Below are 13,261 nucleotides of genomic sequence, written 5' to 3' on the forward strand. Positions count from 1 at the left end.
CTTATTTGATTTCTTCACCTGTCCTGCATTTCATACCCATAAAGCATAAGCTTAATAAGCTTTATGCAGGTGAATTCGTCAGTCACAGGTGAAAGCATTATTTCAGGTACTTAAGAGGAAGAGTTATAATGCTTGAGGCAATCCTTCATCTCATGATGTTGGCCCATCAGGTATCGTGCTAAACTAGTGATCTGAAGCAACACAAGCAGCAACTTCCTCCACTTCCTCCACTTCCTCCAACTACAACATTAGAGCAATAAATAAATCTACAGAACTTACTTTGCTGTATTTACTTGTGTGCTTGATACATGCATGCTCTGGTTGTGCTTGGATTAGAGACCACGGGCAGTAGGATCCACTGGTGACAAGTAGAATCAGGGCTTCAGATTCTACATGCAGGCCATGTAGAAACCAAATGCAAAGCTTTTTTCCTGATTGTCATGGATATGGAAATGGGGAATACCTCTGCACTGTAATAGGACTTGAGTTCCATTAAAGATGGTATTTGAAGTTCTCCATTTAAAAAAGCTATTTTTGAAGTAGTCCGCTGTGCCTTTAAATTTAAATGTGGATGTTTCAATCCATGTGTTAAACATGTGTATGTGTTCTCTCCTGTTTAGTAGATACTTACAGATAATGAAGACAGTCACAAAACCCAAGACTGTGTTTTGTGTTTAGAAGAGAGAAATGTGCTTAGTGGAGCACTTAACTGAATCCAACCAAATGCTTAGATTACAGATATGTATGATGCATTAGTATATATGTATGTGTCTGTTTATGTGTATAGACACACAATTAATGTATTATATGTACAAAACCCCACATTACTGTCCAAAAACAGTATTATAAAATTAATTTGTTAGTAGACGTTATGTTCAACTGGTATATAAAATCAGTTTGCCATGAAATCATTTATTCAGGTTGTTCCATTGGTCTTGCCTGCTCTTATCGGTTGCCAGTGTGGCTTGGCCATCAACATATTCTTCATTCCCAGTGAGAAATGTTCATACTGAGTTTCTTATAGATCAAGAGAGATTCTGATTTCATTTTGAATAATGTGCTTTCCATGAGTGGTCGTTCTTTGGTTTAAAGAAGCTGTTATTTATCACACTGACAGGTACACCTACTGCGAAATGCTGGCGATGAAGTTACCATCACTGTTCAGTACCTCAGGGAAGCTCCATCATTTTTAAAGCTCCCATTAGGTAAGAGGAAATTAACAGACAGGAGTAATTTGTTTTCTTCTCTGCAGTATTCTCATAATAAGATGACAGAAACAGGAGTTCAATCCTTGAGTGTTTTAGAGGAAAAGCCAGAAAATTTTGTATTTTATTGCTTAAAATATAAGAATGTAATGCATACTTTATGGCTGTAAACAGTAGTACAGACTGCTCCTGTGTAATTTATTCAAAGTAAAGCTGAAAACCTCATTAAAATGCAGTACAATCATGGGTGATATCGGAAAGATTTTCTACAGGGGCTTTGCCTGAATGCATTAAAAAAACTTTTACAAACATTTGAATCATACATTCACACTGAAAGGTATTTTCAGGACACTTGCAAACATATGGATAACACTAATTATGCATATGTTGTAAATAACTTGATTTTTTTTTTTCAGGGAGCAGAATTACAATGTGATAATTGAGTACTTACAGTAGCAGTAGTAAATTGTTTATGAACAATGCAGATGAGGGGAAATTTTTATTCTTCTAGTTAGCAAATAGAAAATATTCAAGAAACTCAATTGAAAACAATGTTGCAAGTGGAAAAGCATGTATAATATATCAACTGTATTAATTGGACCAAATAATTTTGCGTAATTTTACCTTACATATGGTTCTCTTTCCAAATCAAGCAAAACACATTTAGGATGTCTGGTTCTGAGGACTTAGGTAGACTGGGCTCAACTATGTGCTTGTTTTGATTTCAGCAGAATCTTAGGGCTCATAGCTCTAATTCTTGTCATTAGAAGAGCATCTGTCATTTCATCTGTATTCTTATACCTGGTAAAAGCGATCTTGATAGGACCTCTGTTAAGGCAAACTATACATTTCATGCTAAAACCTTTAAGTTCCTACTGCATACCATTTCTATTTGAAAATGGAACGTAAATTATAAGAAAACTTATGGTTACATTCAGAGATATTTGTCTGGTCGGTGTTTCTTACAATGAAACTTTAGGTTTTGCTTTCCTACTTTTGCTAGTAGGTCATTAGATAACTATAGACTAATGTCTATAATGGCTCTTGTGGTGAGGAAATAAGTAAATAAAGTGTAGACAGTTAAGGAGAATGGATCTGGGTTTAGACCATACACTGAAGTTAAGGAGACGAGCAGTGGTGGGACAGATCACCCCATTTCAAGAAGAGCTTTTCCTAAGTCTGCACAGAAGGGAATTCCAGTCATGAAGCATCAGTGGTGCACATAAAATAGCAAATCTGCTGTGCAATTAAGTACTTCCCAACTCACACTCCTGGCAAGATTTAAGTGCATAATCTGAAGTACCTCAGCCTTTCCTAGCATCACATGATCCCCTACCTTCACGCATTCCATCAAATCAGCTGCTATGGTTGTCTCTTCCTATTAACCAATGCTATTACTACTTCTTATAAGTACTAATCATCTGCCTCTCTGCTTCTGTCTTCCTTCTTTTCACTATCTTATGCAGTGGCTAGCAAAAGCACAAGATGTCACACTAGGGAAATATTTGCCTGCAATTCTCAACACGTTTTTCTGATTGCTTCACTTTTTCATTATTGCAGACTCCAAATATAGCATTTGACATAGGCTTAGACATGGATACTGATTAACTGGCGTGTAAGTTTGAGTCAAAGACTGCTTACTTATTTGGATGAGGCCCTAAGGTGGGGTGGTTTCCTGGTATTGATCATTGTCTCTTTCACAGCTGCCTGTGACTCTTGGCCCTTACTTGACAATTATGAGACTGCCCATAATAGTACATTAAATTATGGCAGAAAATATTCTCTGCCACAGGTATGCAGAATGCTTGACCTAAGTTTGCATAGGGCACATACTTCTTTCTCAAAAAGCTATAATCATTTAGCGTGGGCCAGTAGGGCCATTACTTGTCTGCTTTGTCTGGTTCCATAGCTAGGATGATTCCTTATCCCATTGCCTGTGGTTTGCTATAAGGTTGCTATCAGATGGAGAAAAAATTGATTTGTTTCTGGGAACCAAAGGAAGGAATTTTGTTTTCTGCTGCTGGGTCAAGAAGCAGAGTGGCTATGAGGGTTATTTGTTAGCCTGTTACAGCATGTTATGCCATTAGCTCTCAAGTAATGTCATTAAAGATTTTCCTGAGCTAAATCCATTACCCATAATTTGAGAAGGGCTTGTAGGACCTTTTTAGATGAGATTCACAGTGCTGGGAAGACTCTTAAGAACATTTTAGGGTAAAACTGCTTGTCTTCACAATTTTCCTTTTTGATAGTTATACTGAACTATCAGAATATTCTGAAGTTACAAAGCTTGCATTGTAATTGAAGTTTACCAGGCTCATTCCCTTTTGGTTTAATTTTGTATTTGTTATGGAATGGGCTTTGTGTCTCTTGGAAATTGTCTATGTCATGTCATAATTAGCAGGCTACATGAATGAGATTTTATTTATATTCAAGAAGTCTCTAATATTAGTCAGCAATGCTGATTATAAGATCGATTTCTGTAGCTGTTTTAAACGATAAAGTCTTCCTGACTATTTGCTGTACTCTTATCTGCTTTCCTGCATTTCGAGGGTTTTATTTGTTAGTTGGAGATTTAGTGTAATACATTGTCTGAAATAAGCAACTACCAATTGATGGGATTCTGAGTTGACCAAAACTTTAAAGGACACTATTTTAGGTCTAGAAATCTTAAGACTTAAAGAGTTAAAAGTAAACTCCAGGAGCTACTAAAATAAGCAGTAGAATACCTGAATTTTTAAATTCAAAACTCTCAGACATTCTGTGGAAAAGGATATAAAGGAATTTATGAACAACTTAGATTCGTACCACTGCAAATGGGTTCTTTCTCTAGGTTTAATGTCAGCTAGCTTGGTGATTTTCTGAGTTACCTCTAGCTCTGAAAAATCCCCTGTGATCCTTATAATGTTTCTTTTCCTTAACTTAAGAGTTCTGCCTGTCTTCTTCCTACTACCCCTAGTGGCATCTCAGTGTCTTTTGTGAACTGCAGTTTTTCTGCTTTTCTCTCTGACCTCTTTTAACCTTACAAAGTAATGTTGTTTTCTCTCTAAGCATACTCAGCTATTGCTCAAATAAAGAGCAGGCTAAGATCTCTTGCCCACAGGATCCTTCCTTACCCAGACTTTTCAAAAGAATGAATATGCTGCAGCTGAGGATAAGCAAATTAAAACTGATAAAGCCTGTAAAATTGTGGGTTTGCTTTTCTCATAGCCTAGCTCCCTAACTATGATTTGGGTGTGCTGAAAGGTAATGTGAGCAAGGCAGTAATGACTGCTGGAATTCTCACAATATACCAAATACCTTTCTTGGTAGAATCGGTACCCATCAGGACACTGTATTGTACTCATGGAGGAGGGAATTTACTTGTAGTACATGTTTAATTTTACATAAACTCTCTGTTTTGATAATCTTTCTCAAACTAATGTTTCAGAGTCTGAAAAGTGGTACCTAATGCTTGATCTGGAGTCTCATCTGCTTGGGCAAGGCCTGTAGCAGCAGATGGTACAAGATTTACTTTGTAGTAGTATATTTTGTGTGATATATCATGTGTTTGTATATGCTGTGTATTATTGAAAAAACAGGGAGGAAAGACTGCCTAATTGCTATAGGGCTGCCATATGGGAAAGCAAGCAGAGTTCGTGGGAAAGACGAGAGCACTGCACCTTCCATGAAAGAAGGTGAGCACGGAAAGGGGGAGCTTCTAAAATGCTGAATGAAGTCATGAAGGAGTAGTTCACTAGCCAGTGAGACAGAATAGGCAGAGAGCACACTAAAGGACTTGATTGTTTGCAATCAAGTGGTAGAGGAGGCAAAGAGGGAGACTGTATAGTTTGTTGCAACTCAGAAAACCAAAGCAAGCTGCTGAACTGAAAAGTAAGTCCGCAGGGAAAGTTGCTACTTAAGGTTTTAATTCTAGATTTCCCATGCAGTGGATGTCAGTTTTCTCTACTAAAAAAAAAATTTCAAAATCTGATGTAGTATTTTGTATTATGGTAAAACCTGGATGTAGATATTTGAAAATACTTGAATTCATGTCTTTCGATGGCTTGAATTGCTGAAGAGTTGGGATAATTCCACTGGTTGACTCCTTGACCTGTCATAGCTGTGTACTGGCAGAGCCAGTGGAATGACTCAACAAGCAGCCTCCAGTGGAGAACTTAATGCCAACTTTTTTGTTCCATTGTTTTTATTAAAAAGAACTGGGAGTAATCTTCTGTTCTGTCAAGTCACTGTGGTCACCTGTGAGTCTGAACAAAGATTTCTGTGATCTGCTGGACCTCTAGAGGAGCTGCAAAATGTAGTAGCTAGTCACTAAAGTTGGTGCTTGGGTCAGACGTTTACAAGCAAAGCATAACTCTTCTGTTTGCTGACATTATCTATCTCTGCACAGAAAGGACTCCAAATGAAAACAATGCTGAACTTAGCATAAAATTCTGAGACCTCAGCATTGAACTGACAGAGACTTGTTATGGAGGAAATGAGCTTCTGTTGAATTAAGTTCCATTTTGCTAAATCTGTTTAAAATATATCTAATAAGAATGACTTCTTGACTTTTCTGAATTTAGACTTGAGAGACATACTAATGTGAAATGGTTTACAGGCAATTTCAAGAGACTTCTTTAGATGGAAAAATGAAGTTTTAGTGATGATGAATATAATGCTGTGAAACTGATTTTATGTGCTTTATTTAAAAGACTAAGTGCAGTCTGACAGTAAAATTGCATGTTACTGGTGCTATATGTTAACATTTAAGCAAAAATTACACTGTGATGTGACTTTCTGCTGTTTGCATTATTATGTGTTACAAAAGTATTAAGCTTTTCTGGAGTCACTTTAACTACCAAAGCAGGGTCGAGATGCATAACAGATAAAGGAAGAGATATGTAACTGTTTAATCTTAGCATATTAACATAGTGCCAACATGTCATGATGACTCCTTGCTGACTCTGGTGAAAGTTTCTTACTAGCTTTATTTATGAATGCAGTTCAGGGTTATACTCTAAGATGAGACTTTCAAGACTCAGTAGGAAATTTATTTATTAAATGAACAGTGTTTATATGACTGAATGTCTTAGTTTTGAATATGTAATTCTCAAGTGAAAAAAGGCTTAATCCCACAAACAGCTAAGCATGCAAGTAGTTCCCATGAGCACAGTATCTATAAAATGACATCTAGCTACCTGCTTTATTTCTATTTTTAAGGTATAGTATATGGACATTTTATTGACTGTCATTCTAAAATGCAGGTAGGACTTCTGGCTTGGTTTGGTGATTCATTAAAAATTCTTCCTTTGTTTTACATCTGGAATAGACATTACTTGATACATATATATATATATATCTTTTAACATCAGCAATTATTTTTCATTATTGGTTTTCCAGGTTCCCCTGGACCATCCAGTGATCATAGCAGTGGAGCTTCATCACCTCTCTTTGACAGTGGCTTACATTTAAATGGAAACTCAACTAACACTGTAAGCAAATCCACAGGTTATTTTTTTTTTCTGTAGTAAACAGCTGTGATTGAATTAGTTGCAGCATTGTGGGGAAAAGAGGAAAAAAAAAATCCTTTCTTGAAAAAGAATGGTAGACACTGAAGTCAAAGAAAGTAGAATGTCTTTGTAGGTAGCAATGTTGCTTTTTTAAAAATGAAGATTGAAGATGTAAATACTAGCAGTAAAAGGTCATAGACCTTCATGCTCAAAATTTGCTTATCTTCTCACAAATAGCAGCTCTAATCTTTCAACTGGATATGAAATATTTATCCTATACATATAATATATACAGAAAAATGACCAGTGAATGGAGTGAAGGTTTCTGCCCTCTGTTTTTCCTTTTCTTTCCTACATTGTTAGACATGTCAGTGTTTGCACCTTACTGTATTTCCTCCAAGCTTTGTACTTTTTTGAGCACTGTGTCTCTAAGCTAATCCTTCTGGGTTTTTTTTTTTTCATCTGATAAATGCATAATAAATGATATTCAAATGCTAAGTAAATAGAAATATGCTTCTCTGCACTGATGCCTTTACCTTAGTGCTTGGAGTTGAAACTGATGATAGATACAGAAGGTTATATATTTATTTGTTTTAAATGATCCAGATTAATATTACCTTTATTTACCCCATACTATTGTCTTTCTAAAGAACAACAATCTTGTTGGGGTCCAGCATTCTGCAGTGCCTGTCTACCAGGTGCTCTGCAGACAAACAAATTCCTTTCTGTGAAGAGCTTACATTATAAGACGGTGGCTATGGTCAGATGATTGCTTGTGATTGCATTAGCATGTTTTAGTAAATTAGTGCCTATTAAGTATTAAAATGCATCTGCCATAATAAATTTCAGTAATCATTATGATTGTACTCTGGGAATTGCACATTTAGAATTGTACACATCATAAAAAAACGAAATAAGTGGCTAAAGTTACCTTATATCTATCCTAGTAAAAAAAGTCATGATCTCCCTTCAGAAGAAACAAAATGAAAAATTGCCAGATTCTCATTGTGAAATGCAAAAGTAAGGTTCTAAGTTTTCTGAGCAGGAATGATTGGCTTTTGTTAACTTATCCAAATAAGATGTGCAGTGATCACATCTTCAAAAGTGGTTGCAAACAAGTTTCAACTACTTGCTTCTTTTTTTAATTAGATATTTTTTCATCTTTTTTCTAAAGGAAGAACAAAAACTGAAATTCCCTACAGGGTTATTGCCCTGTAAAGCTAAGGATTTTAAAATCCCTTTTTAATGTCCCCTTGGTAGGGGAAATCTGACTCACTTCAAATATTGCATCTTGTAAGCCTGTGTTGCAGTTGTATGTACCTCCCAAACCCCAGTCAGATCCATTAGCTGTGAAGCATCTGTGACTTGTGATGTGATACCATCTTCAGGATTTTTATACATCCTCCCTATTCAGATTCCAGTGTAGCAGTTTCCAGTGTAGCACTTTAGCAGGGTTCTCTGGAACACAAAGAAATGAGCTGAAGTGCTCTTTTCACACCTAATTATTTACGATTTGGCACTGTGACAAATACTTGATAGTAGTGGCAGATACGTCCATCTCTATCCACATTGTGGAGTTTCAGATGGGAACATAAAATGTTCAGAGAAGGTGTTCTGTAGGATTGTGTTTAAAGGTTCTTTACCTGAAGGATTCTAAATACAAAACAGTGAAGAAAATACTATAGAGCTGTTCTTCTACAAGTCCAAATATCCTAGATGTCCATGTCATCTCCCTGGAGAAACTGAGGGTAAGAAAAAAAAAGGGACCAGAAGTAAAACATATTCCTGTTCAAGACACCTTTGAATAATATGATAGTAAAAGTCCAAAGGGAGAATGCAGTAGGATTTCTTTTGTTTGAAAGTCAAGCTTCCCTGAATTGTCTAGAAGTTATGTTCTAATAAGTTGAGACCAGAAAAAATCATGATTTTCTGTGTGTTCATATGATTTAAGAACTCTAATGTAATTTTGACAATGTATGTTTAGTTTAATTGGTTAAATGAAACTAAACAGGAGCTTAAAATTTTCTGAATTCCTTCGAAGTATTTTTTCCCTGGTGGCTTTGTTTTATTTGTTAAAATAAAAAAGTTTGCTTTAAGAAAAAGACATTGCTTACTTCATCACAAAGTACATTTTTTTAAAAAGAAAAATCCACATGCTCACCTCTTGTGGGACCAGTGGAATGCTAAATTTTTATGTCTGTGGTAGTCCTTGCTCCAAAGTGAGACAACTGTATGATTCAATCCCAAGCCTGTAAAGATAAAAAGGGAGCAGGATTTAAGGAAGGGAGGTGGTGAATTTTTTCAGAGGCTGATTGAGAGTCCCTTGGGAGGCAATCCTGAAGCTATTGTTTAGTCTGGAGAAAAGGAGGTTGAGAGGAGACCTTATCACTCTTGACAACTGCCTGAAAGGAGGTTGCAGTGAAGTGGGTGTTGGTCTCTCTTCTCTAATAACAAGTGGTAGGATGGGTGGTAATGGCCTTGAATTGCATCAGGAGAGGTTTGCATTGGATATTAACAAACACTTCTTTATGAAAGGCATTATGGAGTGGAATAAAATACAATATTACACTGTAGCAGGCTGCCCAGGGAGGTGGTTGAATCATAATCCCCAGATTTATGTAAAAGGTGTAGATATGGTGCTTAGGGGAATGTTTTAGCACTGGCCTGGGTGGAGTTAAGTTGAGCTCAGCAATCTTAAAGGTCCTTTTCCAGCAAGAACAGTTCTGTGATTCTGTGAAAACTATTCTGATGGATACTTTAGTGTAGTGTGTGACCAGACCATTAAGTTGAGACTGAACTGATGCTCTGCCTCTGAAAACTTCAATAGTTTTATTTTTGAAAGTTCCTGTCTTCCAATCCAGTAGAAGCACACTACTGGTCATTCTTAAGTTTTATTTTGTTCTTCTTTTTTGTCATTCAGTAGCTCACTTTAAAGAAGAAAAGTTTCAGCATTTTGGATCAATACAATTTCTGCTAGGTGGTTTAGTATGTGATACCAATAGACGCTGTCAACTCCTGATCAGAAAATCCATTACTTTTTCTCTTAATATAAAAGTAGTGTAACTTCAAATTGACTTCCAGTTCACAGTGTATCACGTGGTTATGTACATGCATAAAATGCAATTAATGTGAAAAATACAAAAAAAGAAGCTCACTTAGAGGTACAGTATTTGTTACTCTCATGAAGGGAATCGTCACAATTTTTTCCATTTGCTTGCTGAAGTGAAACATGAGAGATGAACGTACCTAGCTAAGCCTAATTTTTGGACTGCTGCTGTGCTGAGGACCTTTATGAAATTAAATACACTGCAAAGAAGTGTGCATCTTTTTCTCGATTAAAAATTATTAAGTGAATTTTTTTCCACCTACAGAGAAAAATATTCCAAATTTCTGATTACAGCACTCAGAAATCAAAGCCTATTAAATAACACCCTCCTATTCCACTGCTATAGGATTGTTAAGGAAATGCTTTTAGATTGCTTAATTTATTTTAAGCCATTCAAAAATACTGTGTTTTTCTAATTTTCATTAGAGTTCATTAGGACTTTATGACATTAATGAAGTAAATAAAAGGTGTATTTTAAAAGCCTTATATTTTTACCTCCCCTGTCACTGCTTATCCTTTCAGCAGACTTACTTTTTCTAGTATTTAACACCTGATTGGTCAGGTTGGTTATTTATTCTGCCCCGAAATTAAACAAAAGTTTAAGTCAAATATGATTTTAGAATTCAAAAACAGCTGGTGAAAGGAAATATGGTATTGCAAATACAATGTCATAATAGTTGCTAAATAAATGAACACTGAACAATATTTGCTGCTTTATGATGCCTAATAGTAGTTTCAAAAGTACTCACTTAAACACTGAAAATTAATCTGATATTCACTTGCCTTCAAAGAAGGCAGCTTCATTTTTTTTAAGCCAGACTGGTGTAAATCCAGGTCTGTTTCCACTATAAAAGAAGTCAAAGACCAAGTAAGGTCAGATAAAAGATTATGGCTTTATTTATCTTTCAGAAAAAAATGCAGCAGGATCATAATGAAAATAATATACTAAGTAGAAAACAGTAACTTGCACTCATTAGGTATCAGTTTTCATTTTTAAGTGTAAGTTTTCTTCCCATACCGAGCCCTTTCATGAGAATTCATTCTTTCATATGGTTCTCATGACTTGCTTAGTTTGCAACAGAAGCGGAAAGGAGATAGCTTTCTGCTATGGAGATGGAGCCCCATTTATCCTTATGGGTTTTTTGCTTTGTTTATTTAGGTTTGGGATTTTTTTAGGGTTTGTTTGTTTGGTTTGTTTGGTTGGTTGGTTTTGATTACACTTGTGATTCAAATAATTCCAATCCCTTCCCTTAATTGATGATTTGTAGGGAGCAATCCAGCTGACTTCTTACCAGGAAAGTGGTATAACTCTGGAAGAGTTGTATTGCTCAGTGAATTGCACCACATGCATTGAGTAGTTTTCATTTGGGCAGGTAGACAAAGGAGTTTTGGGGAGTGGGGTTATTATTAATTAAATATGCTCATCTGTTTGGGCTGTGATATTCAGGTAAACAGTATCAGAGCTGTTGAAGAATTAAATTTTCATTTGATTCTTGGACAAAATAATCTCTCTTTTTTTCTGTTATAATCTTTTCTGCTCCCTATGACTACAAATGTGCAAAATTAACCACTTCAGGTCAGACCTACATTATAAAAAGTTGAAACGCTGTTGTATGAGTAAATGAAATTATTACTGTTTCTCACCTTTTACCAGCATGGTGATCAGAAAAAACCATCCATCTTTCATGTGTGCTGGTAGGGAGAAAGATACAGCTCTCTTGCCCCAGTTTCTACATTTGATGTTGGTATAGATGAACTATAAATGTCTTACAGTGAAAAACTGTAACATCGAGGCAACGAGTTCTTCCACAAAGTTGCATCCAGAGTCATTCCTCAAGTTGCTGCAACACAGTGACACTTACTGGGTTCCTAATTATACAGCCAAAGTCAAGCCTGGGATTTATCTCGAGGAGTGTAATGACTGCATGAAGTTCCCTAACCTTGACCTGATTTTTCTAAGTGAGGACAGCATGCCCCATATGGAAATCTGAAAGGCTGCCAAAAGCTGTCTGTAACAGCTGAAGTCCAGGTACACTTGAATCTGTAGTATTGTGCCATGATAATATCAACATTATTTTTTTTTCTATACTTTTCCTTGTGTACCTTTAATGTTAGGTTTTGATTTCTGACTGCTGTTGTAATTTAAGAAGAATCATAATAATTACTTACTGCATTCTGTCCTGAGATTTGATGTAAACAACTCTACCTCTCCATCCCATACCCTCCAAAGGAAAAATGTATGTGGAAAGGTGTTCCAGGCAAGGTTGTTGAGGTTACTCAGAAAGCAATTACATGGTAACCCAAGGGAAACAAATTAAAGAAAAAGGTGCAAAATTCTGTCAAATAGTCCATCTGTATTCTCTAAAAATATCTTAGGCTTGTTCCTTATTGTTCATTAAAAAAAAATAATGTAGTAGCACCTAGGAGCACAGCTGTAATGAAATATTCATTAATATTTCCATTGTAAGTCTCTTCTGGAGAAACTTATATAATTATAAGGTGTTTAAGTCATTCCTCACTGGTGGAATAGTAATCCTGTTGATTTATATGCATAGCTACTGCAGTGAATAGGGCAGTGTAAGTCCCTAGCACACACTGATATACACTCTCCTTGTAAACAGTACATATAGGTGTTCAGTGTCTGCAAAACCATCCATTAACATAAAGGCATTAAAAGTCTTCAAGGGCACTCATTAAATTTCAAACGACTGCACGTGATGCAGCAGTAGAATTAAATCAGTGTTTCATATCTCTGATATATACAGAGAGAGAGAATCCTTGCATCACATGCAGTTTCACCTTCTTCTCACTTAATTAAACATCTGACATTTAAAAAAATGTAGAATACAACAGCATAATTGAAAGTAGCTGCTTTCACTGAATTTTAAAGACATCAAATTACTTGTCCAAATTGTTACTTTGTCTGGAAGAGCTTGTTTCCTCTATCTATTAAATGATTTGGTGATTTATACTTCACCAGATAATTACTATCATCTTAAAGCTGTCACAGAATTGCGCACCTGCATCTAAGCATTCCATTAAAAATAAATAAACACAGACTGATGTTTTTCTGAATTGATGCTTCATCAAAGGAATGCACAGGTAGTTTGATATTGTCAGTAAATCCCTCTGAATTCTGAGACAAATCATATGCTCTAAATTACTCTTATTTACAGTAGATGTCTCAATTGATGTGTTTCTTTAGCTGAGTATCTCAAGAGTTTCATTCATGTCTCTGCTCCCAGCTGAACACTTATTAATTGTGTCATTCCATAGTTAAAGTAAGCTAATGTAAGACTCTTTCTGTTGTCTTGTTTTTTCCCCAACCAGTCTGCAGCCTGTTTCCTGTTGCTTCCTAGGTTTAAGCAAATACTGGGCCATACATTGGTCAGATCAGTTCACTGAACTATGTAAACTTGTCCTATCTCTACGTGTGTTTATTTTTATTTGTGTAGCATGTA

The 13,261-nt window shown here is 35.9% G+C and overlaps 1 protein-coding gene across 1 annotated transcript in view; it reads left to right on the forward strand.

Moving 5' to 3' along the window:
* SNTG2 (syntrophin gamma 2) overlaps nt 1-13,261 on the forward strand; it is a 139,997-nt gene that overhangs the window by 50,705 nt on the left and 76,031 nt on the right. The window contains exons 7-8 of the mRNA XM_071742457.1: nt 1,118-1,205; nt 6,585-6,676. Coding sequence (XP_071598558.1) covers nt 1,118-1,205; nt 6,585-6,676 — 180 coding nt within the window. The remainder of the gene's footprint in view (nt 1-1,117; nt 1,206-6,584; nt 6,677-13,261) is intronic.

The sequence above is a fragment of the Heliangelus exortis genome, chromosome 3 (assembly GCF_036169615.1).
Source record: "Heliangelus exortis chromosome 3, bHelExo1.hap1, whole genome shotgun sequence".
NCBI lineage: Eukaryota > Metazoa > Chordata > Aves > Apodiformes > Trochilidae > Heliangelus > Heliangelus exortis.